The sequence below is a fragment of the Halichoeres trimaculatus genome, unplaced genomic scaffold (assembly GCF_033239565.1).
Source record: "Halichoeres trimaculatus isolate MK-OKI-2021-1 unplaced genomic scaffold, fHalTri1.1 fHalTri1_scaffold_17, whole genome shotgun sequence".
NCBI classification, from domain to species: domain Eukaryota; kingdom Metazoa; phylum Chordata; class Actinopteri; order Labriformes; family Labridae; genus Halichoeres; species Halichoeres trimaculatus.
The window spans coordinates 31,517,327-31,543,207 of record NW_027437195.1 but is presented as its reverse complement, the minus strand read 5'-3'; the positions used below and the strand labels follow the sequence as shown (position 1 = coordinate 31,543,207).

The 25,881-nt window shown below is 42.0% G+C and overlaps 2 protein-coding genes across 3 annotated transcripts in view; both read right to left on the bottom strand.

Annotated features, from left to right (window-relative positions):
• The window catches only part of stard9 (StAR-related lipid transfer (START) domain containing 9), a 51,244-nt gene extending 39,341 nt beyond the window's left edge, over positions 1-11,903 (bottom strand). For both annotated transcript variants that reach the window (XM_074691703.1, XM_074691704.1), the window contains exons 1-3: positions 11,674-11,903; positions 5,630-5,699; positions 2,873-2,989 (exon numbers count right to left, since the gene is read on the bottom strand). In XM_074691703.1, coding sequence (XP_074547804.1) covers positions 2,873-2,989; positions 5,630-5,699; positions 11,674-11,720 — 234 coding nt within the window. In that variant the 5' untranslated portion in view covers positions 11,721-11,903. The remainder of the gene's footprint in view (positions 1-2,872; positions 2,990-5,629; positions 5,700-11,673) is intronic.
• A 1,750-nt stretch (positions 11,904-13,653) lies between these two features.
• Positions 13,654-25,577, bottom strand: cdan1 (codanin 1). Its single transcript, XM_074692720.1, has 28 exons — positions 25,467-25,577; positions 23,815-24,527; positions 23,549-23,734; positions 23,210-23,400; positions 22,959-23,075; positions 22,767-22,845; positions 22,526-22,646; positions 21,409-21,518; positions 21,222-21,311; positions 21,054-21,129; positions 20,773-20,978; positions 20,476-20,608; positions 20,201-20,344; positions 19,920-20,086; positions 19,757-19,838; positions 19,554-19,643; positions 18,444-18,498; positions 18,169-18,305; positions 17,993-18,096; positions 17,555-17,704; positions 17,370-17,433; positions 17,134-17,212; positions 16,550-16,764; positions 16,304-16,411; positions 16,155-16,218; positions 14,921-15,129; positions 14,456-14,563; positions 13,654-14,333 (listed from the first exon to the last, which is right to left on the bottom strand). Exons 1-28 carry the CDS (start codon positions 25,542-25,544, stop codon positions 14,211-14,213), a joined length of 3,999 nt encoding a protein of 1,332 aa, XP_074548821.1. The 5' UTR covers positions 25,545-25,577; the 3' UTR covers positions 13,654-14,210.
• Positions 25,578-25,881: the final 304 nt, after the last annotated feature.

The following is a 25,881-nucleotide window of genomic DNA, read 5'->3' as shown; positions in this document are numbered from 1 at the left end:
CTGTTTCACACATTAAACTCAAAACACTTTAAACATGAGGTAAAATATACTCAGAAACTCCACTTTTCACTGCTGGACGGGGACAGGATAGGTTTGGTGCTGGACTGGGGAGGATAAGGGGGGCAGGAGCAGAGGAGTGGGGTCTTTAAATGGGGGAACTGGGAGTGGTGGGACAGTATCGGGCTGGGATCCCCTTCTCTTTTCCTTCCCTTGCAGCCTCAGCTCATCCCATGGGGACACAGCGGAGGACAGATGCAGAGAAAGTCCCTCCTCCTCCTCCTCCTCCTCTTCCTCCTCCTGCTGCTCTGACAGAGTCGGCTTTAAAACCATGAGAAAACCCAGAGCTGGCAACAACAGCACCAAGGCATTAATGTGATAAAATGTTTGACGTTGGATACAAGAGAGCAAAGAAATGCACGACCTCACTTTAGACCAACGAGGGAAAAGGAGCAAGGAAAGGACAGTTCAGATAATGCTAGCAAACAAACGCTGAGTATCCAGCTTCTTCTGCAGGACGTGCGTCTGGAAATCCAGCAGAGAAACGTTGAATTCATCTGTAAAGGGATCTGGGAGCAGCTGACGTGATCGTCCAGCAGCCTCTTTGTTAAAGAGACAATTCTCTGGATTCTGGGGCAGGAAAGGAGGTCAGACTCAGACCCAGCAGCTCCGGTCTTCGCTGGTGTCCTTTCGCCCACCACGGGCCCACAGAGGAATGTCTTGTGGCAACAAGTTCAGTGTGACTGGACACAAATCTGCAGAGAGCGCCGTGCAGAGCCGTGCAGAGCCGTGCAGGGGAAGAAGAGTTGCGTTGTCTGTTGCTCTGCAGAGTGTGTAGGCCATCGTTACAGCTCTGACTTTCTCAAACACACAAAGGCTGCTGTGATGAGGGCTGAGGCGTCTGGGAGGATAAAACTCCCTCCAGTCAGGAGCACAAACTTGGAGAGAGGTTGGATCTGCTGCAGAAACTTAAAAACTCCACAAACAGAGAAGAAGAAGAAGGAGCCCTGAAGAGGTTTCCTGCAGCAGAGTTTTGCTCCACTTCCTGTTGCTCTGAAGCCCGTTCCAGGTTGCAGAACCACCCTCCAATCATAGCTCTGCAGCGATATCTAATCGTCCAATCAAAGCGCAGACATGAAAGCGAGCTGACTTTAGCCATGCCATGTCTGAGGCAAACAGACTTCTGGGTAACAGATGGAGCTGATACCGTATCCCCGAGTGGCCATCTGTGTGAAAACATACAGCCCCACACACACACACACACACACACACACACACACACACACACCCCTCTTGTTGTGGTCTGTCTACAAACACGCAGCGTTTCCTCTGGGCTTTCTGTTTGCTGCTGGTTTCATGTTTGCCCAAAGTCAAATTGTGACATGAACCCGGGGTTGGCACGCCTGCAGTCTCTGAGGGAGAGTATAAATACATGCAGGGAGGGTGTTAACCAGGCGTAACGACCAGAATAACCTGTTAGCAGGATGAACTAATGCTTTAATGATGCTTTAATGTTGAAAAAGATTCCTTGGGGACATTAAACTCACGTTACGAGCTGCAGTGATTCAGTCTGTAACACCGTATTACATCAGACAGCCTGTAATTAATACGAGTGTGAGAGGAGCGTCTATTCCTGTAGCATCTCCCTCAAAGAGTGTGTATCCTGATTTAAATACTGATGCAAAGTCACCGGATGTTTTTTTTATGTTGTAGAAATCCCTGAACATGTCTGATCTTTACCAGACTTTCTGAATGATGAAGTCAGCCCTTGAGGATTTCATGACACGATGGAGGAGCGGGGCCTCAAACACCATGGTCTGCCCTTAGCTCCGCCCAGGGTTTCTTAAGCTTAAGATAAGTTAAATTCAAGACTTTTAAGACTTTCAATGCCATTTGAAGTTAAATTTAAGACCAACACAGATGGAAAAACACCACATAAACTAATAGAGTCCCAGATGCAACCTCATCAATGTTAGTTGGTTCCTCTATCATGATTGGGCGATCTTACCACGAGAGTTATTTGGTAAATTACTTAAAAAAATACATGTTAGCATCTATTCATTTTTAGATTTGGGACCATTTACAATCACACTAAAGTGTGTTAATTTTTAAGACTTTTAAAGATCAGTTTAAGACATTTTAAGGCCGTCTAACCAGGGGTGCACCGATCACAATTTTCTGGCCTGGCCAATCACTGATCTTTAAAAACCCTGACCTGCTGATACTAATTTGGGCCAATATCGATTTTTATTTTATTTTTTCAACAACTGACAGCATATACCTTCAATGTTCCAATCTTATTTTATTGAAAATCACTGAACAAAATCTTTATTTTTAACTTTAACAACCAATAATTTTTCCTGAGTTTGACGTCTCAGAGCAAAAAGGAACAATGGCTGACGGTCAGACCTTCCTGGAGGTATTTAAGATCAGTTTCATGGATGGGACGATCACTGATCCCCCAAAATTAAGAAAGTCAACAGCAGTCTGTCAGCTGATTGATTGTTCAGTGCATGTCTACAGCTAAGGCCTTGTTTTTAGATAGATGAATTCTTCTTTCCAGACTTTTTAAGGATCCATAGTAGCCCTGCCCCCTCCACAGGGCTGGCCAATCAGAGTGAAGTGGGCTTGTGGAGTTGGGAGTCTTAAAGTGACAGCAGCTAAAACCAACACCCCATTTTCTTCAGATTACCACGAGTTAAAGCCACAGAGGCTCCATCAGAAAAGTCTAAAACCTGAATATTAACCCCATCCCGTGTCTTTCTGTGTAAATGATAAAACTGAGACTAAATCAAAAACCCATCTCCTTCATATTGCTCCATAGTCTCTGTATAGTTGAGTTTGAGAGATCATCAGAGTAAACCTGGCTCGTTACCTCCTCCTGCGAGGCGTAGTGGGGGTCTGCAGGGTCCACGGACCAGTAGCAGTAATCAAAACAAAACTCCAGGACCTTCTCCCTGGAGTCGATGGCGCCGTCTGAGCGCCCGTCCAGCTGTGAGGAGCAAACAGAGGAGAGAGTGTTGGTGTGAACCATACGTTTGTTTATTATGAGCGTTGTTAACAGCACACTGGACTCAGCGTGTTCAGAGCCTCCACACAACAACACCTGACAGAGCAGAGCCAGGTACCACAGCTTGTGTTTATGAGACTGCTGTGGTGTGAAATTGCAACCAAGCTTTTTCCATTCATCAGCGCTGCGTTCACTGCTCCTCCACGTCTTCAGCCGCCTCACTGCGTCAGCTCTGAACGCGTTTCTGCTGACAGACGGAGAATCACACAGAGCAGCGTGGACCTGCCCGGGCACGACACATCCACTCCTGAAATAACTGGACTCCTCTTCTGAACCACTGCACCGGACCCTGCGGGGTCGGGCTGTTAGCATCAATACCACCTGTGCTAGTCCTTCATTCATGAGTTTTTTTCTTAATTTAAAGGTAAAGGGAGGTCAAAAACTTTAAAGAAAATCTTTTAAAAATGTTGTTATCTGAGACAACACTTACTAATAAATCTGATTTCTGTTTCAGTATAAATTTAAATCTCATGTAATATCACCAGTGGTTGTTTCTTCCAAGCAATTTGCCCTCTTTATCATTTATAGAGACAGATTTTTTGTTTTTTACTTGGTCTGTATTCAATTTTCTTTTTTAGTACAATACAATATAACTGTTTCAATACAATTCAAGAAGTTTCTTTTCTTTTTTTTCAAGCTGTATATTTTTTACAAACCTCCATAGGTGATACGGGATAAAAAAAATTCACACTCTTTTTATTAAATTTTTGGCTCGAATTTAAAGGTATAAAATTATATATATATATATATATATATATATATATATATATATATATATATATATATATATATATATATATATATATATATATATATATATTAAAAGTTATTTAAAAAATAAATAAAAATAGATTAGGGAAAAGCTAACAAAATAAACTGGAGAAAAAAAAACAAATAATTAATTATTTAAATACTATAAATATACAATAAATATTTACAACAATATTATTCATTTATTATTATTTTATTGTTATTATTATTATTAATGATTATAATGAAAATAAAAATACTTATAATAAAATAATACACTGAAAATTAAGATAAGTCAATTATATATATATATATATATATATATGTGTGTGTGTGTGTGTGTGTGTGTGTGTGTGTGTGTGTGTGTGTGTTATTTTTATAAATATATACAATGGGATAAAAATCTAAGAAAACAATAACAGACAGTAAATGAATGAAAGATACTGTACAGGATGACAGCACTGATTTACAACCAGCTGATTTTTTTCAGCACCAGTAGTTGTTATTACTGCAGTTATAATGGTAGCATTGGTTTCTATCTCTTAATAAAGGAGGCTTTCTGAAGTCTTCATGAGAAACTGATCTCTGTAGTCAGATTTAAGAAGAGGATCTTTCATCCAGACTTTATTCCAAACCACCAGTTAATTATCCTGATGAAGAATCCAGTTAATCACATCATGAAACTGTTAACTTCTCTGACTGAAGCCTGAAGCTACGCTAATCTGTGGGCTTCAGTTTTGTTCACAGCAGTTGGCGTCTCTGAATTGTGACAGTTTAACCCCTCAGCACTTTCACAACGTCCAACACCAGACCTCATGATGAAGGGATTAACCAAACCAACAGAGGCTGACCCAGCTCCACGCTCTGATAACAGCCACAGTTTAACTGACTGCTCTCAAACTCCACCCTTATCTCCTTCTTTAGTCAAACTTTTAATAAAGTTCAGCAGCTCTTCAAAGCTCCCTTCCTGCTGTTTGTTGGTTAGCCCTGTGTTTATTGTCCCTCAAAATCTGTTTTTCTCCCAGTCCCAGATCCTCTAAAAACTGTCCCACTTTCCATAAATAAGCCCTCCCAGGAGACGCACAGCAGCGTGGAGTCGTGGTGCTCCTCGTACAGAAGGAGGCCATATGTGGTTGGTCTCTGTCACTTTATCTGTAACAGATCCTCCTCCTCCTCCTCCTCCTCCTCCTCCTCCACCCAGCTCCTCGCTCTCAGACATCCAGAGCAAACAGAGAGGAGGATTCTCCACAAACTGATCCACATCTTCAGGATCAGGGGCTGAGATGATGCTGGGCTCTCTGACCTGTCCCTTTGCATCATGGGTAAACAAACCAGCTGAACATTTTGATGAAAGCTCCTCTGAAGACTTTCCATCAGACTCACAGAGCGCCATCACCACGATACGAGCTCAACATGGAGTCACGTGATCAACACTGAAACCAGCAGCAGGCGACCAATCAGAGGAGTCCGTTTAAACCACCTGACACAGCAGGTTAGTGAAGTGTCGGCTTACACTGTAATTATTCCCAAATGTGCTCAACCTAATGGAAAGCTGAATTAATGCACGTCTTCTCAGTCTCAGGGAGAGGAGGAGGAATCCAGAGTTTTTCTGTTGGGTTGGTTTCTGTGAAGTTTAACGTCTCTGTTGGAGTTTCAGGATGTTTGACAATCTGTGTGTTTGAGCCCAGCACATTCAACAAACAGCAGTTAAAGGCCGAGTGAGCTGTAAACATCCTGTTTCTGAGAGAAATGACCTCAGATCCCTGCTCCTAACAAACACAGACACACAGACGTGGATGTTTCTTCACTCACCTTCACATTTCTGATCTTCACAAACTTGTCCTCCACCTGCACGGCCAGCCTGCCTCCATCCACCCCCTCCCTGTGAGGAGAGAAAATCAGTCACATCAAGGGCTGAACAATCAATCGAATTTAAACCAGCATCGCAATGTAATAGGATGCAATCTTCAAATCGCAAAGGCTGTGATTAAACAAAAAGAAAAAAATTCAAATGCATTTAAAAAGTGTAATCCACATGTTTACATATTTCAGTGGTTGAGCCAAAACTCTGTTTTATTTAAATTTCTGCACTTCAGTTTGAGTTTTGTTACTGGTGAGAGATTAGTAAGATTTTTGTACATTTGATATTTATTATTTATTATTTTTCAGATTATTGTTCATGCTAGACCTCTTGTTCTGGAGTGCTTTGCTTCGTTGTTTGTTCTCTGATTTTATTTAAGGAAATTTATGAGAATTGTATGACACGTCAACAAGGCTCAAAGTCAAATCAATCAGTCATTATCCAGCTGTGTTTGTAATAGTTAAAGACACGTTGTTCATATCAACCCATGCATCAATTCCAGGGATAGACCGATTATTGGAGCCGATATTTGGCATTTTGGGGCCTTTTTTTTAATCCGACGGCCGATATGAAACCCATTCAAAACTGTGTTGTTTTGGCTCTGATGCTTCTCTGCACAGAGTTTCTCTCTGTCTACTCTACGGAAGCCCTAGATGGTCAAACATTTAAAATAGGGATGAACAATTAATCGAATTTAAATCGCAGAGTCTGCAATTTAAAAAACAAAAAAATTAAAGAGCATTTACTTTAGTTTGTGTTTTGTTACTGATGAGAGATCAGTATGATTTCTATACAATTAATTTTTAAATTTATGTTCACACAGTATTTCTTTTTCATTTTATAAAAAAGCGCACTCCACATGTTGACATATTTCATTGTTTGAGCCAAAGATTTGGTCTTATTTACATTTCTGCTCTTTATTTTATGTGAGATCCACAGACGAGAGGATTCATATTTATTTAATATTTTATGTTCATAACAGGCCTGTTGTTCTGCAGTGCTTTGCTCCTTTCTCTCATTTTATTTAAGGTTATTAATGATAGTTTTATTACAGGTCTATAAGGTCTAAAGTTAAATCAATCAGTCAGTATTCTACTGTGATTGTAATAGTTAAATAAAGGTTTATGTTATTTGTAAACATGACATGTAGGCCAGGCAAAGATGAAAATATTGTGTGTATGTTCCTCATCCTTTGTTGTGTTAGTCATACTGTGGAACAGTTTATTGCTTGTGTTAAGTGAATAATGTAGAAGAAAAACATAACGTCCCAAAAAATGCTAAATCGCAATATGGGAAAAAAAAAACCCAATTAGATTATTTTCCAAAATGGTTCAGCCCTAATTTAAAATCAGTCATGTAAAACCAAACAGAAAATTAATTCAGCTGCATTACATTCCTGTAAAAAGCAGCACAAACTCAATTCTGTCCAGTTTTATTTCAGTTACATAGACATTTTTGGAAAACTTTATTAACTGTAGAAAACTTTAGCTATTTGTTTTTTAAAGTTTTCATTTAACTTAATCAAACATGCTGCTGAGCCTGGGAGCTGTTTGATAAACATATGCTTAAAGGAATTAAATGAAGTTAAGTGTTGGAGTTTGTATTGTTCAAAACTTTTTACAACAATATTCTCACTTTGACTGCAAACGAATGTCAGCTTCAAATATCGGTTATCAGCCTCCTCGCTTACTAATAATCAGTATCAGTATCAACCCCAAAAAGTCCATATCAGTCTTTCTCTAATCAATTCATCTCGTTTTATCATCACCATAGGGCTGGCCTACAGGAAAGACTTGTTCATATGTTACAGTATCCTTCGTTTTGTTGAACGGTTTATTGTTTGTGTTCAGTGAATAATGGAGAAAAAAAAATCACATGCTAAATGATCGCAATTAGATTATTTTCCAAAATCATTCAGCACTGGTCACATCTCACATTAACATGACAAATAACCTGCACAGGTCCCAGGTGTTCAGAGAGACCTGATCTGTGTCAGCTCCAGATGTGAACCAGACCAGGCCTGAACAAAGTGTCCCCTCAGAGTCCGGACTAAACGGGTTTAAAGTCTTTCTGCTGATGCAGATCTAATTGAGACGCTGTCCAGATGCATTTAAACCAGTTCCACTTGACTTAGAGCCGTCACATGACAGGCAGCACAATGAGCCTGTGTGTGTGAATGTGTGTGTGTGTGTGTGTGTGTGTGTGTGTGTGTGTGTGTGTGTGTGTGTGTGTGGGAGAGATCCATGAAACTGTCAGATTCAAATGAAAACAGACCCCAGAGACTTCCTCTCCAAGGACGGCCCAGATCAGATCCTCTCCACAAGAGCATCCACGATCAGCGTGTGTGTGTATGTGTGTGTGTGTGTTATCAGGGCCAGTGTGTGTGTGTGTGCAAAACAAGGTCAGCTCAGCAATGTGAGCTGCAGCAGCTGGACCGAGCACATCTGATGCAACACATGTGAAACTGGAGGCAATCACAACACAGCGCTGAGAGAGATTGGATCTCCAGGAGCGATAATGACGGCGAGTATTGCTGCCGCCTGCGGAGCGACGCCTCGCTGTGCCTCGCCGTGGTGGGGTGCTGGGGTGTCGGGGTGGTGGGGGCAGATGTGTTTCACCACGCAGCGGCTCATTCTGCCAGCTCCAGCAGTGGCCCAACCCAAAACCACCGAGCTCCAATCTCAGGCTCAGAGGGGCATGACGGAGGGGAGAGGAGGTCTGAGGTCGGAAAATAGCACGCCTCGTAATAAAGCGTTTTAAAGCAAACCTGAGAGCAGTGATTACACTATTGTGCTGGCATGTTTTCTCCACATGGGAGAGGGGGAATGATCCCAGTGGACGGCTAAAACAAAGAGAGGAACGCAGCTAACCAGGCTGATGTTCATGTCGTAAGAAAACACATCCGCTGCTTTATAAACGAGGACAGTTACAGTGTCAGACCCAGAATCAGGAAGCACAGATTTGCATGACAGTGAGCATTATGTATAGGAAATCCTTTTGTTATGCAGATGAGCAGGAAGACTGTGAAGGACTCATTGTCCAGCAGAGCCTGAATAAAGCTTTGTTACGGCCTTCACATGAAGTGGCCTCACTCAGCTTCCTGCAGGGGGTGAAAACGTACTTCCCTCATATGTACTCTATCTGAAAGATTTCACTGCTGTGTAAAACCAGAGGGAAACTGTTTCCATAAACGCCTCTGAGTGAACAAAGCACATGGCTTAACCAGAATGAGTTAAAGAGGATTAGGCCTGTTTTGTGTATCAAACCGTTTAGAGCGTCTTAGAAGTATTGCTGACATTTGATTAGTGGTTGAACGGAGAAAACACTGAAGAACACAAAGGTCTGAACAGTATTAGGGGACTTAATCTGCTTCCTATTATTCCCATGCCATGGAGTAAACCCTTAAACCCTGCATCATTACATTATAATGAAATACTTGGTTTGGGACAAAAATGGTCGAACTGTGTCGAAATTTCAATCTGTAACAGAGATCCATGGGTTATGGTTGATGCATGGTGTGTTATAGTATCATTACAAAGAAGTGTGACCTAAAACACGTGTATTTCATAAATTTAAAGTACCATTAAGTGAAAAATGCATCCTCTAGCAACAGAAGGAAAAAGCCAGTAAAGATGAGTTTGACAGAAAGTAGAAGCAGATCATTTCAAGGCTGACATAACATTTCAGTTTCCTGTATTCAATTAAACTTTTTATGACCTGATTTTTCAACATCCAAAGTGACATTTTCAAAAACATCTCATTTCATTTACTATATCAAAATAAGTAACCAGGCAGCAAATCATCACATGTGACCGACTGGAAAAAGAGTGAAGATACCATCTATCGGTGATGACAACCAAAAATCTCACACAGCAAAACTCATTTAGACTCTTACAATGTACAAACTTTGTTATTCCTGTGTGAAAATAAACTTTTAAATCCTCCATTCTGAAGCAAGTTGCAAGCTCCAGCTGTGAGAAATGAAGCTAGCCAGAATTGCTAAAAACTGCAGTTCCCTGAGTGTCCACTAGAGGCTGGCTGCAGAAAGACTGAAAACCACATACACACCAAGCATTAACAAACGTGTGTACAGGCTGGTTTAAAAAGAGGTTTAAGTTTGAATTTCTCATTCCTCTATCAACACACTCTGTTCAGGGACAGTTTTCGAGGATATTCAGGTCACGAGTTTGCCCAATCAGAGGTGCAGCTCAGCTGACTGACAGGTCTCGGGTCCTATGAATGTTAGTGAGGAGCTTCAAAGCCCACCTCTTTCCAACATGCTTCCATATGCGTAAAAACACCATATCAGAAACAGATGGGTGACATCATAGAGACCATGTCCATCTATGATACAGTCTAGCTTCTGTATGGGAATTTAGCTTAGGGTCAGTTTTGGCGCCCTCTGTAGATTAAGTGGAACCACCCTGGGTATATTTCTTAATTATTAAAAAAAAATCATCTGTAATGTTTTAAACTGGAATATCTGACTCACTTTAACGGACTAATTATGAATACTAAGTTTTTTATCCATACGCTGTTCATCGTTTTCCTGGGGCTAATTTATGCATCTATAGTATAGTAGCTAGAGCCCGACCGATTAATCGGTCAATTAATCGGTCAGGCCAATTAGGGCCGATTAATTGGGCCGATTATGCCTGTCACTGATTAATCGACATCGGCCAAAATGTAGCCGATTAGAAAAATTTTTGATCCTGTGTGTCTGCGTGTTGGTCTGCACGCTGGCCGAGTGCCCGCCCCCTCCGTCCACCATTATGTAATGTAAGACTATAGAATGACTTTTTAACATCATGTTAGTTGCTTTTTTGTGAGATTAACAGAGATAAATGCTACTGTTAATTCACATGTCTACCATTATCTAACGTAGGACTATCGAACAGCGTTTTAACGTCGTTTAAGTTGCTCATTGTGTGTTTACATGTTTAATTTTTTTTATACTTACTGTGTTTAAAGTTTGACTCACTTATTTAAGGTGTTTACAGTTTGACTTATTTATTTATTATTGTGTTTACAGCTTGTTCTTATTTATCATTGGTTTAAACTACAGTGCTTATGTTGACAGTTTTATAATTAAAGTTCCTTGTTTTAATTTAATAGTGTTCTGTCTCTGTCTTGAATCATACAGGTATTATAATAATTTGTGATTATATACAGTATATATCCTGTGTATATCAATGAATTTATTATATATGTCAGCTGATATATCTGATATCGGATATCTGCAGATATATTGGATATCAGCTTTTTTTTGCCCCCTGTATCGGTATCAGCATTGGCCCCGAAAATCCCATATCAGTTGGGCTCTAATAGTAGCTCCATTTAATTTTGTTTCTGATGGTCTCCTTTGCTTTTAAAGGTCATAAAGAGGCACTGAGTGGTGTTAACTGAAGTTTTAAAGTCCTCACAGGAGCTTTAAGGAGCTCAACCCTGAAGTTTCACAGAGTAAAGAGACTGAAACTAGTTTCACCTGATTCCTGAAACTCCTGATCCTCAGTTTACTGTTCCTGACATATTAGCTCTGTTAGCCTAGCTCAGCTCAATGTTTGGTACATTACTCCACACACACACACACACACACACACACACACACACACACACACACACACACACACACACACACACACACACACACACACTGTACTGACAGTCACAGTTGTCATTAAACACATGTGCTCCACTTTATCTCCTCAGCTAACCTATTAGCTTCGCTTAACGTTCGTCTTTCTGAGTTTCTAACATTTTATTAGCTTACACAGAAAACGGTGAAGAAGTGAAGTTTACAGTTAGTGATAAACTGGTTAAAGTTAAAGCAGCAGTCAGAGGACAATGGTAGGCGACAACAGTGGTAGCACAAACTATGGAGTTAGTTTGAATGTTTACCCTCATTAACGTTAATCTAAGAATCCGTTAAATTAGCTTAAATTAGCCTAACGTTAACTAGCAGCGGGGGTTGAAGCGAACTTGTGTTCGAACTTACCTCGCGTTAGGAGGGCGAACTCGAACTGCAACTTTTACGTTTGCCATGTTAACGACTTCCCTCTCCTCTCAGCGGTTTACCAACTCTGAGCTGGAGAAAAGAAACTCCTCTCTGGGCATGCTGGATCCTCGGGAATCTGATCCGGGAAAAGTTCAGAGCGGGTGGAAACAGTCCCGCCATCCGCTGCTGGAGTCGCCTCCGCCGGGCTCTGTTCGTGTCTTCAGCCGCCCTCCGAGTCTCCACTCCGGGCTGGGCAGGAGTCAAACTTCCTGCTGCAGAGAGGGAGGAGAGGGAGGAGAGATGCTCCTGGATCCTCCTCCTCCTTCACCATATTTACATCCTTTTTAGCATGTCTGTTATCATTCAAATCCACCAAACAGACAGAGGTTTTAACTTTGGGTCGTTCGTTGGTTCAGAAAAGAGAAATGATCTGATTTCTGAATTATGTTGAGATTAAATACCTCAGGAGCCCATAACCCTATGTTAGAGTGTGTCAATACATTCCTGTTTTAAATGGTTATCATCATAACATTGTATTATTATTATTATTATTATTATTATTATTATTATTATTATTATTATTATTAGAATAGAATAGAATAGAATAAAATAGAATAGAATAGAAAATACTTTATTTATCCCCAAGGGGAAATTCAGGAAAAAAAATTTTTAAAAATGTATAAAAAAATGTATAAAAAAATAAAGTAAAAAATAAATAAAACAAATTTAAAAAATTGATTAAAAACTATATATTTTATTATTATTATTATATTTCATTATTATTATTATATTTCATTATTATTATTATTATTATTATTATTGAAGCAGTATTTTTTTCATCAAAAAAGGAACTTTTGTAGTCCAGGCATTTATCCTGAGTATTTTAAAAGTCATCTGAATGTTTTGGAGCTTTGAGAAGAAAAAATCAATTCATAGATCTTTTCATGTATGGAAGCCCTAAAATGTCATGTTTTATTTTCTCATATCAGTAGAATAATTGCTATCATTAGCCTAAAGACTGTGTACCGAGCTACTGCCCATAAAGTTAAGTGAATGGAAGCCTTTTTTGCATTTATTTCTCCAAGAACTCTCCGGAAAAAAAATATACATTTAGATTTACTTTTTATTTTGTTTTTCTGTTTATTTAGAAAAGAAAAAGAATTGCTTGTTGAGGTAAAAAAAAAAAAAAGACAGAGAGATCTCAAGAAAACAACTTAGATAAACAAGCTCTAGGGCTTCCTTATATTTGGGCATTGACTAAAAAAAAAAAAATTATTTATATTTTTAATTTTGGTTTAAATATTTCAGTTTAACAAACAGTTATAACATCAGGAGTTTTCATTTTCCATGAATAGAAAAAAAAACAGACGACCTGACAAAATTGGAAAACAGCAACAAAAGGGCAAAACCTGTGGGCAAAACATAAAAGACAATAAGGCAGTTATTTAATTTTAACTGATTGGTATTCTGTTTCTACATTATTGTGTTATATTAAGGAATTATTCATTTTATTTGTGCTTTCTCTGACTACCACATTTAAGGCAACTGATACCCCCCTCTGGAATAATTTAAGTATTTCTGGTTAAACCAAAACACAAAACTAAACCAAACACAACCAGAAAATAATCTCAGAAAATATAAAACTGACCCCAATTTTCTGACAAATTTGTTTTCTCAAAGTGATCGTATTCCCTCGTGACCTCTTTGGGCTTCCGTATTCATGTGCACTGACTGAAATCATTATCATTCAGTTTCTGCAGTACATCCCTTTGTTTATTTGATTTGTTTTTTAATTCCTACTCTAATGTTCTTACCTCACTGGATCCGCTGTAATCTCCCTCTGGAATAAATAAATAATTTCTGATTCAGACTTAATCCCCTTTTTGACGAACTAATGAGCCATAAAACTGCCAAGAACATTTCAGCAGACACACCAATCATGAAAACAATCACAAACTCCAGCCTCTGAACAGTAACATCTTTATTCTTATTCTGTTTTACGGAGACATAAAAATAGTTCAGTTTAAAAGCAGCAGGGAGTACAGCGGTCGTTCAACATGAACAAAAGGAATCCATAAACGCAGCGTTGCGTTGATGAATGAACTCATGTAGTCACTAGTGTTGGCGGTCTGAAGGCAGAGAGTCAAAGTGCTTCACTAAAATAAGACATTCCTTCTCCCCAGAGTTCATTAAAACCAACGTTTTCAGTCATTACAGATCAAACGAGGGACATTTTTTGATAAGCAGCAAAAACAAACGGATGTTCTGACGCTGACCCGGCTTCACGGACGCAGAGCAGATCTACAGTCTGAAATGATGGTCCCTGCTGAACCCGGTACCGTACCAAAGACCAGAGAGGGGGTCAGACTCCAGGCCAGGTGAGTAACAAAGTCTAGAAGATGCAGAGGCTGACCGAGGAGCCAAAACCCAGACAACAGCTACTCATCCCAAACTGTCTGACTTTCAAGAGAAAACACTGAAAAAAGTGACATCAAACACTGTGGTGGTTAGAGGAGACTGAAATACTGTTACTGCTGTTATGTAGCGCCCTCTACTGTCTGCTGTGAGACCTGCAGTAGGTCCAAGTGGCTTTGACACTCAGCCAGAGGCATCTGTGGTTTAATACTCTGTGACTGCAGCTGAAATTTTTCAATCAGCTCCTGAAACGACACAAAACCCAGAGAACAAAGTGAGCAGGAGACAAAAAGGAGGAAGGAGTCAAAGGAGGTCAGATGGGCTCTGAAGGAAAGGACTTCAAAGGAAGGAGAGATAACAAGCTCACCGCGGGCAGGGCCAGGTCCGTGAGCTTCCTCCAATGAGATATGACCTCCGCCTCGCTCAGGACTCCTCCGTCCACCAGCTTTCGCACCAGGAACAGGTAGCTCTTCCACTAAAAATAGAAAGTCACGCATCACGAAAGGTGAAAAAAGACTGAGCCGATTTTTGAGGTCAGTTTGTGGAGGATTACGCCTCAGTGATGAGCACATATTCACCTAAAACAAAACAGAGTCTGACGTATAAGAGGATGCAGAGAGATCACTCCTCTATTAAGACTTTATCCTCATGTCATTCTCATATTTTCACTGTTAATGTCAAGTTTCCATCTTCAAAATGCATCAGGAAGTAAAAAAAAACAGCCAAAGATAAAATAAATGATCAATTTAATCAAAGAGACCTCAATCCTGTGAGGATAAAACTTTACAACAAGTCAAAGTATCAGTGAAACTTCAGAGTCTGGTGGCCGTACCGCGGTGTCGGCGGCCTTCAGCACAGCTGTGACACTCAGCGGGCTGAAGAGGAGGTGGAGCGGGGCAGAGCAACACACGTCTTCTCCCCACAGCTCAGCAAGCTGCTCCAGCAGCCCTCTGACAGGAAGCTCTGACCCTGAACCAGGACCAGGACCCACATCCACCCCGTCCCCTGTGCTGCTCCCTGAGAGAGGCAGCTCTGCAGACACTGAGAGAAAACATCACACTGAGCTCTGAGGACGCACAGACCCTTAGGTGCTTCAGACAGACAGAGACGACGAACAAATAAAGTGTGCACGGAGTGAACCATCCACACACCACAGACAACAAGACCCTGAAGGTCTGGACCGGGGGTCTGCAACCTTTACTTTCAAAAGAGCCAGTTAGCCTCAGCTCACCTGGATTAAAGTCGTTCAGGGGCCACAAAATCTACTTTATCTTCACAAGGAAGACAAAAAAAAAGTGTGAATTCTAAACTAAGTAAAAATCTAGTGAATCATTATCTTTTCTTTTATCTTTTAAAAGAAGTTTTTTTGTGTTTATAAATCTATAAATGTGGTGTCTCAGTTTTGAATTTTTATCAAATTTGCAAAATCATAAGAAAAACATTGAAAGAATGTAAAATTTCGAGTGTCAAAAAGTTAATAAATTTACACATTTATGAAATTTCAATAAGACATACATTTTTAAGAAATATGCAAAAAAATAAATAAATGAAATAAGAAAAATGTGCAAAAAATTTGAAGTATCAAAAACTTGCCAACATTTTATAAATTTCTTAAAAACTTAAACAGTGCCATTTCAAAAGCTTTTTAAAAATAAATAATAAAAAATTTTAATGATTGAATTTGTAAACAAAAATGGATTTAAATAAATATTTCAAAAATTTGCAGAAATTTAAAAAAAATTAATTTGCAAAATTTGTCGTTTTTAATACATTTGAAAAAATGTAAATAATTGAAATACAAAAAAATTGCATAAAATGTGCAAAAATTACAAAAAAAAGTATAGCTTCATTATGATAGGTGATGCATTTTTAGTTCAACAAAATGTAAAAGCATGTTTCTAATTAGTGTCAATGTTTTGAATCATCAATACCCTCTGAAAGAAAAATAAAAATTTTTCATTTAAATGACATTTTTTAAAGCTACAGGGAGCCACTGCGAAGACGTCACAGAGCCACATGAGGCTCCAGAGCCACAGGTTGAACACCCTTGGTCTGGACTCTCTTACCCAGTTTGCAGGCCAGCAGGACCGTGGAGTTCACCAACATTTGGTCCGACACCACCGTGGAAAACTGGGTGAGGAGGAAACCAGAGCAGAGTCAGTGAATCTCCAGGATGAAGTGTTTGGTTTTACTTTGCCTTTTTGTGTCTCCGTACCTTCCTGCAGACCAGCGTCTCTCGGACTCTGTGCAGCAGCGTCTGGATCTGAGGGCCGGTGGGAAGCTCTTCATCCGTCCTCGGGCCGACTGCAACGCTCAGCAGCTCCTGCACTCAGAGGAAGATGAAACATCAACCACAGCCTGGGTTCATCCTTTAAATGTGCAGCTTCAGCTCTCAAACATCCCCAAACTCTGTCAGAGAATCAGACCCAACAGAAAAAAGTCTCTGAAACGTGTTTCCTACCTTCATCTCTATGAGGACGTCAGAGGGCAGTGAAGCTCGGTGGCTGCAGTCTGCGGGGCAGCACGTCGCTCCACCACCTCCCTGTTTCCTCTTGGGAGTGGTGGAGCGATCGTTGGCGACCAGGTCGACCACGTCAGCAGAGTCTGGAGCCGCCGGGCTCCCCACGGCCTTCATCACACGCTCATACCTGCTCTTCCACTCTCGCCGTATCAAGGCTGGCAACAAGACATACATGGAGCATGAGTACAAACTTATATTTTTAGACTTATACTCAATTTTACTCAATCTTATATCTTATACTTTCTGTATTTTTAACACTTTTTAAACACAAGTAACTGTAACAACAAAGCTAAGATCTACAAAATCAACTTGAGTAGCTTGATATAAAATATCCTGATATCTGTTTTTTTGAACAACAATCTGTGAATATTGAGTAAATCCTCAGGGTAAAGCTATCTGACATGTGAGGTAACACGATGATGGTTAAAGTTTGTCTGATTTCAAACTTTAACCATCATTTTAAAAGAAAAACGACCGACTAAAAGATAAAATATGCCCCGAGAAGTGAAAATCGAGAAGCCTACCTGTGATGTTAGCAGAGAGCCAGCTGCAGGCTTTCTCGGTTGCGAGCCGTTTGGTGATGTTTTCAGACGTCGTCAGCACCTGGAGGAGAAACAACACAGAGACGTGAACACAAGCTGCTGGAGTGACAATTGTTCCCCGTTCAAAGAAAGAAATCTGTGTCAAACCTGCCTCCAGGGGGTTTTTATTTTGGATGTGTGTTTGTGTTTTGGCATTGCGTGATGTCTGCAGGACTCACAGCTGGAGACGTCTCATCTGGGAGCAGGATTCGGATGGCTTCAGGGCTCTTCTCACTGCAAAACCTGAAAAACCACGTTAGAAAGAGATTACAGTAAGAAAACAAATCACCACACAGACGGGAAACGCTCAAAGCTAATGTCTCGCCTTGGATCAGAGGGAAAGGGAAATGAAGCCGTCGTGTACCTGGTCGCTCTGGCCAGAGCCTCCAGCCCCGCCACACACAGCTGGGCGCAGATGGAGTCGTTCAGTTTGGACGGGTTGGAGTTCGGAGAGCTCAGACCGCTCTTCAGCATCTGCTCGCCTCTGTCCACCAGCTCACTCACCAGCGTGGCTCTGAGGGGGTCGACAGAGAGACGTGAGCACATTTCTCCATCTGAAAGCGTCCACAGCGGGGGTAAACGCTGCTTCCTCGTCCTCAGAGCTGTTAACCTCGGCCTGTTGAGCAGCTTTAAGGGAGGAAACCAACCAGAGTCAGCGGCTTATTAACTCCTGTTCCCTGAGTCGGTTTCCATCCTCACGCCGTGCTGTGGCTGCTGGAGCTCGGAGAAAAAGATCTGACAGGTTCGGCTGATTGGGGATAGTTAAAAGCGTCTGTGCGTGATTCAGCTCGGTGATACTCACTTCATGTGCTTCACGGCGTTGGACCCCACCCTCTCTGCTACGAACTCCACGGTGCGGCGCAGCGACGGGGGCTGGTTGTGGAAGAAGGCCTGCTCCAGATCCACCTGTGGCGTTGAAGAAAGGAGTTAAAACTGACACAGTGACACTTTAATCCACCTGTCCTCCCCTGGACTCACCTGGAGCTTCTGCTGCGACCTGTTGGCCGTCACCGTGTCCTTGGGCTCAGCAGAAGTGGGCGTGATCTTGCGAATGATTCCTCCGCTTTTGGCCGTGCTCCCAGACACGAAGGCAGCGAGAAGCTTACGAAACTCACCTTGACCCCAAAAACAAGTTATTATGAGAGAATATGGCAGAGTTATCAAGGCTGATCTGCTTAAAGACTCAACACAAACTAACATAAAAAAAACACATAAAAACCTCTGAGTATATCCACTGATGTTTAATCACTCACCTAAGAACGGACAGCAGGTGTAGAGGAGCTGCTGATCCACCAGGGAGATGCCGTCCTGCAAAACAACAAAAACAGATACTTCACTGTTGAATTTTCTATAACCATCAAAACTGGGTAGAAAAATCTTTGTGAGACGGGCTGTAATACTTTAAACCAGAGGACAAATTTTCTCTCAATGTGTGGTTAAAAAAATGAAGATCAGCATCACTTCAGAGACGGTTTGAAGCCGCTGTCACGTCCTATTGTTCAATATCCTCCAAAAGACAATTGGTCTGAATCCTATGGCTTTAAAAACATGACTTTTCCCCATTTTTACAAACTCGAGCTGACTGCAATAAGAAAATTAAACCTCCAGATAAACCAGACTCTGACTTTACTTTACTTACTCTATTGTTTCTTATGTTTGTTGCTTTATTTGAAAAAATACAACAACAAAAAATAAAGTAAAACAAAAAAACTAAATTAAAGTAGCAAAATAACGACAAAAATAAAGTTAAAACACAACAAAAATGAATTTAAAAAAACAAAAATAAAAATAAAGTAAAAACAAAACACAAAAGTAAAGTAGAAAAACAAGATAAAGCAGAATAAAAAAACAATATAAAGTTAAAACAAAAATACATTAAAAAATCAAAACAAAAAAACACCATTTATAAAATTTAAAAAAGTAAAAAAAAAAACAGAACAAAAATAAAGTAAAGAAAACACCATAAATAAAGTAAAACAAAAAGCAAAAGTAAAGTAAAAAAAATAAAAATGAAAAAAATAATAAAGCAGAAAAAACAACAAATTAAATAAAAAAAAACTAAAATAAATTTAAAAACAACAAAAATAAAGCAGAAAAAAAATAAGGTTAGAAAAAAAATTAAACATTTAAAAAAATGACAAAAATGAAATTAGAAAAAAAAGTTTTAAAAAATTAAAAAAATAAATTAGAAAAAAAAGAATCAAAAAGCAACTGTCATCCATCAAAAAAAAAAAAAAACTACAAAAATCAAGCAGAAAAAATAAAGTAACAAAAAAAAACAACAACAGAAACTTCAGTGTTAAAAAAGGAGCTCCAGAAAAGCAGAGGACACTGAGCTGCCTGAATAAATCTATGTGACTTACGAGTCCTGCAGTATTTGTGACGCAGTCCTCCAGACTCGCCACCTCAGTGAAGTCATTAGTGAAGAAAATGTCTTCAGGAATCACTGGGATCTGCAGAAAAACACGAGACAGAAACTTTCAGACAAAGTCAAAGGGGACACTGGACTCTGATTCTGCTCATCAGGAAACACAAAAGGTAAAGACAACAACACGTCGTGTCTCACCTGGAAAAGCCAACCCAGCACAGAAACCAGCAGCAGCTTGTTCAGGTAGCACATCTCTTCACATCTGCCCAGCAGCATCCTCCTGCAGGAGCAAAGGGACGGTTAGAGGAGGAAGGAGGAACAGCTCAGCATGAAACTCTGAGTCTGAGAAGAGGAGGCGCACCTGTACAGCAGGAGCAGGGTCCCTAAAGCAGTCCTGAAGCAGAGCAGCACCGGACCAATGAAGTCCATCATGGAGAGGAACTCCACCAGCCAGGGGACGGTCAGGATGGTGCGCCTCTTCCTCACGCTGTTCGCCAACACGGCACACACGTCCAGCACGGGGACGCTCTGAGGGAGAGAGGAGACGCTTCCTGAGCTAACGAGGAGGAAACTGATGGCAGAGGCAGACTGAGCACGCCCGGTAACCTTAATTAATCCAGAAACACTCGTCTCTGACCCCACCTTACTGCGCAGCTCTATGGACGCCTCCTGGATTTCCCTGGATGGTCTCTCAGCCGTTTGGTACGGCAGGAAGGAAATGAAGCCCAGAAACTTGGCCAGGAGACGAGCCAGGAGCAGCACGGAGGTGAAGCGCTGTTTCTCATCCTGATGAGGTGGACGGAAACAAGAGAAACGAGAGAAACAATCAGTAAACTGCAGGATTTACTCTGAGACATTTCCCCAGAGACATTAAATCATCTCAGTCCATCATCTACGATCCATGTTTGACTGAATACCTGCTGCTCCATGTCCCCGTCCCCCTCCTCCTCGCCCTCCCTGATGGGAGCAGCGGGGCTCAGGATGGACACCTCGTCCAGCTGGAGGAGCTGCTGACACAGGCTGTCCTGCAGGTGCTGGTTCAGCTGACAGCTGGTTCACGGTGGATCAGGTTTGTTAGATCACAGAAAGACAAACTAACGCTGCAGATTTTAGTTGATGTCAGGTTTGTTCTGATCATGACTGATATAAATGTGAGTGTTTGGTGTCATTTCTCTGTTTTCACATCAAACGGTGCATGTGGACGGTAATCCTACCAGCTGGCCGTCTGCAGGAAATCCCTGAAGAACTCCTGATGTCCAGGAAAGGATGGAGGAGGACATGGACCCACCACCCCGTGAGGCTGAATGAGACGCTCCTCGAGCCGCTTCAGACGGCCCAGGCTGTCTGCTCCCAGCATGCCCAGCAGGTCAGCATCGGGGGTTTCTGCAGGGGAGCTGTTCACTCGAGGACCTTTACACATCTACAGGAAACTGTTGGTTAACCCCTGTCCTGACTCAAAGTATGAAAGTACGTGTGAATGAGACACAGCGCCTACCTGGACCAGCTGCTTCAGGAAGAGTCGGCTGAAGTGGGAGTGGTTTCCTGCAGAGGTCAGCTGGCTCATCATGCCCCTGATGGACGGCACACAGAGGAAAAGCACTGAGTCATTTCTGATTCAAACTGCTGCAGAAGTTTCTGCTATTCCAGCAGCTGCTGCTCTCACCTGATCCGACTCCCGAGAGCAGAATCGAAGCTCCAGCCCGGCTCCTTGTGGAAGTCCTCCCATTCCCGCAAGACCTCGTAGAAGATGTCTCTGAGGAAACGACACAACACTGAATGAAAAAGAGTCCCTGAAGAAAGATTTCAGGCATCAGTTTCCAACTCAGAGGCTTCAAAACGTGACGACAAACCTCTGTTTCTTGAAAGTGTGGAAGGCCTTATCACTGCTGAAGTTGGAGCGGTTGTCGGTGGCCGGCTGGAACGGGACGGAGTGGATGAAGGTGGAAACTGAAGGAGAGAGCTGGAGGAAAACACAGTGAGTGAAATAAAAACTGTGAAACAGGAAGAGACTGATGGTGTTAAATGGAGAGTTAGAAAGATCCTCTTCCTTTGGCTCATTTAACATTAAAACACCAACGATTATTATTCCATAATTAAACCAGGAGCAGGTGAATTCAGTTTCAGTCAAATAATGAAAAATAAATATGATCTGAAACAGCTCCTGCTTTAAAACCAACAACAAACTTTTGATGTTAATAATATAATAATGATAATAAACTTTATTTATATTTCACTTTTCAAAACAAAGTTACAAAGTGCTTTACATCATAAAAGAAACCAAAAAAAAAAAGAAATAGAAGAGAAGAAGTGAAAGAGAGGTAAAAGAGAATTGTAAGGAAAAATATTAAAATATATAAAAGACTAAAAGACTGAATCCAGGCGCATTACCAACCATCCTCCAACAAACCTGGGACCCTGGAAATGTGAGTATTTTAAATGCTGTGTGCTGTGGAGCAGATGGAAGAGCTTTTCCTCAGTGTCCCCCCTGTCTCTGTGTTAGCTTCAGGATGCTAACTTTAGCTGCAGTTAGCCTGTTGTTTTGGCCTGTAATGTTACGGTAAACGAGCTTCTCTGTTTTCTAAACATTGTGCACTCGGAGCTCGTGGCGCCGCTCTCAGTGACGTGGAAGAGCGGGGCGGTATCAGCTGTGGCTCATTTACATATGAAGGCCACGCCCACTAAATCAGAGCGTTCTGAACAGAGGGGCTATGAGAGCCTGGAAACAATGCTGCTGTGCTTGATTTATTGGCTTTTTGGACCAAAACATGTTACTACCATTTCATGAAGACATCAATGATCCAGATTAAACTGCAGGAAAGGAGCAGGAGATGGGAACTTTAAAACAATAAAGTATAGAAAATCTAAAGGGATTTAAAATACTGCCCATGATACTGTCAGTTAAAAATAAAATACACATTATGACAGCCATTTATCAGACACTGAACTGTGTTTCCACAGCTGAGCTACCTTTGCTGTGCTCCTGTCCTGCGCCTGAGTCAGACGGTCCCTGAGCTCCGGAGAGAAAGACGCCACGCGCTCGTTTTCTGCCAGCAGACGCAGCGTGCACTTGTCCAAATGTGCCACCAACCTGCAGAGAGCACGTGGTCAGGGATGGATTCAGAGGGACAGAAGAGATTAAAGTGTCACAGAAAACAGTGAAAACAGCTCTGTGCCTGTTCATCACATCCACAGTGAAGAATCAACTCACTGAAACTGATTCTCCAGCACCTTCACCGCAAAGTACACACAGTTATGTACTGGCCTCAGGTAACACCTCTCCAGGAGATCTGCACATAAGAACAAAATGGGACATTAATATCAATATTTGTTTTTAAAATATGTTAATTATAAGAGTTTTTGATGCTTAAGGGTAAAAGTTTTTAGATAATCTGGTCCATGCCTGAATTTCCTGCACACAAACTCCCCTGCTCTTCATCGTCGTGAGTGTGAGGAGACTGAGACGTGAGCAGCTGCATCACAAAGAAAAGCTCCAGGAAAATGTTTGGCACCAGGTTTTCTGTGAGACAGGAAACACCATCAAACTTCCTCTGTGCATCTCACTGTTAATCTTTTTAATCATCTTTAAAAATGTTGTTTGTTTCTGTTATCTTCCTTCAGATGGCACATCAACGCCACCTGCTGGCTGCTCACCGGAGATGCAGGCACAGTACAGCTCTGCCAGGACATCCAGCTCCTGAGAAAAGGTGACTTTAGATGGTTCGGGACTGGGCGTCTGCAAATCTGGAGTGACTTTGGATCCTGTCCTGAGCCCGGACTTGGTCGGGGTGCAGGGGTCCAGAGGGGCTGGGAGAGGGGAGCTGACCTGCTTGGCACGCTTAGTCCTAGAAACACGTCAGAGTAAATGAATGAGAGGGAGATAAAGAGATGCTGAAACAGAAACAAAAACTTGCATTTTGGTCAGTCTATCTTTCATGTTTCTGTATTATTTGTACAGTCAGATTATCCCGGATCATCCTGCACAGCTCTTACTTCTCCCTCTTCAGCAGCTCCCGCTCCTCCTGCAGGCTCAGAGGACTGCCCTCCATCAGCTCCACAGCCACAGATGGAGTGGAGGGTTTGCTGAACGGGGTGGAGGTGAAGCAGGTCTTGGGTTTGGAGTGTGGTCGCTCTCCGCTGACGGGCGTTGGGTTGATCCGTCTGGATGGTTTGGACGCCCTGGAGGAGACAGAAACTGTAAACCAGACTGCAGAACGAGAGACGGGGACTGTGGTGACGTTATGATGAACTGGACTCACGCAGGTGAGACAGGTGACGCTCCAACAGGAGGGAAATCCTCCAAGTTGCTCAAGTTGAGCTGCTCCACAGGTGGAGGTGACACCTGCTCATGTATCCTGTGCCCCCCTCCTCCTCCTCTACCTGCCCTCCTCACCCCGCTGTCCCAGCGCCCTGTGTCCTCACTGTGGTGTCCTCCTCGCCCTCCCCCGTGCCTCCCTTGGCCCGGCCCTGCTGTGGGGCCTCCACTTCTCCTGCGGCCTTTCTGTGACTGGAAGCTGGGGCTGTGCTGGTGCTCCGGAGGAGAGACCATGTAGTCCCCCAGACTGATCCTGTTGCTGGGCCGGCGCTCAGAGCCTGCAGGTCTGGAGGCCGGGCTCCACGTTGTAGAGGAGGGGCTGTTGAAGGGGTTCACCCCACTCAGACAGTGTGGTCCAGACTGACTACCTGCATCCCACTCAGCTCCAGGGGAAACAGAGGAGGCTGGAGAAAACAGCTGGACCCTGCTGGCACTCCGAGAACCAGCTCCACCGCCCCCGGACCTGCAGCCTCTCCTGTCTGTGAAGCCCTGCTGCTGTGAGGCAGGTCTGGGGCGGCTGGGGGTCTTGGCTGGTGTGGCAGGGCCATGGGTTAGGGCCTGGCTGCTCTGTTCTCTCAGGAAATTTAACAGAAAGGGGACGAACTCTTGTTTGTGGACTTTCAGCGTAGGATCAGTGAACGCCAGGCAGTCATCCCCCTGCAGGAGGAAAAACAGACAGACTTCAGTGTTAGAAATTATGTGACTGTTAAACAAAGAACCACAGGTACTGGATCTGTGATCTGGACTGGTCACGTCCTGTACAAGAAGGACCAAAGCCCTCTCCACCTGCTGAAGAGACTGAGGTCATGTGGAGAGAGCAGGTTTCTACTCAGGACAGTTAAAGACACTGTGGTACCATCTGCACTTTTCTATGAAGAGGTCTGCACATCGAGGGTCAGGAAGAGACCGAACAGAAGGTCAGGGGGGGTAGTTCTGGACTGGACTCCTCTCTGGTCTCCCTGGAGGAGGTGGGTTAGAGGAGGATGTTTGGAAAGTCTAACACACCAGCAGCACAGCCTGGTACAAACAGAGCTGGACTCACACCATAACAACACACATGTCATTTTTTTACACTGATTTCTGAAACTACATTTATTCTTATATTTAACTCATTGAAAATGTGTACATGTTGTAAATCTTTAAGTTTTGTTACTTTTTCTATTACTGCATTTTGAGCTTTGTTTCTTCCTTGTTGCTGTAACAAAAAGCTATTTCCCCAGGAGGATCAATAAAAGGACATTCTAGTTTTTATGTTTTCGTTGGACACATTAGGATATAACTGCAAAAAGAAACTTAACCAACCGTTAGCTGAATATGTGCTGAGTTAAACCTGAATAACAGCTCTGCCCTGTCACATTAATATAAACGGAGTGTTGTATTTCAGTGTTGTATTTATTAGATCTTCCTGACAAACACTGAGCTGAAAACGTGAAGCTCTGAGTCCACCAGCTCTCTGCTAACTGAGCATGCTAACCCTACAGCTAAAAGTTTGTTTACAACCGTATTAAAGCTCTGACATCCCATAATACTCCACACAGGAGGATCACCGTAAATGAAACCAGTCGCTAATGCGGACAACCGTTACCCGGTACTTACTTTGACGGTCTTCAGCCAGTCCAGGACCAGGTTTAGATCCACTTTCTGCAGCAGCACAGAGTCTAAAAGAGCCGCCATCCTGTGAGGGGCAGGGGGCGGGGTCAGCGTCTACGTAGCGCGCGCATCTGATGTGTGTGACGTAAACGCGTATTCAAATGAGGTAGCTCTCCGTTATGATTTCTGTCCATTTTTTATTTTCCCTCTTTATACATTTGTACAAATGTTGTTCATTCAAAGTTCACAAAGGGAATTAAACATTTATTTCTTAATTATTTAGAAATAATTCATGTCATTTATTAAATCTTTATTTTAAAAAAATCTAGAAACGATTTTCTAAGACATGATGTGATTTGTTTTAACTTCTAAGAGACATTCATTTCATGAAAACATCTTGGATTTACAAAGGAACATTGGA

Bases quoted from the DNA above. Each gene is read 5' to 3' on its own strand.
- cdan1 (XM_074692720.1), bottom strand. From the start codon at position 25,544: ATGGCGGCTCTTTTAGACTCTGTGCTGCTGCAGAAAGTGGATCTAAAC. The intron at 24,528-25,466 runs GTAAGTACCGGG...TTCCTCCTGCAG, and splicing joins ACTGGCTGAAGACCGTCAAA to GGGGATGACTGCCTGGCGTT. The intron at 21,312-21,408 runs GTTTGTCGTCAC...TCGTTTCCTCAG, and splicing joins CACACTTTCAAGAAACAGAG to AGACATCTTCTACGAGGTCT.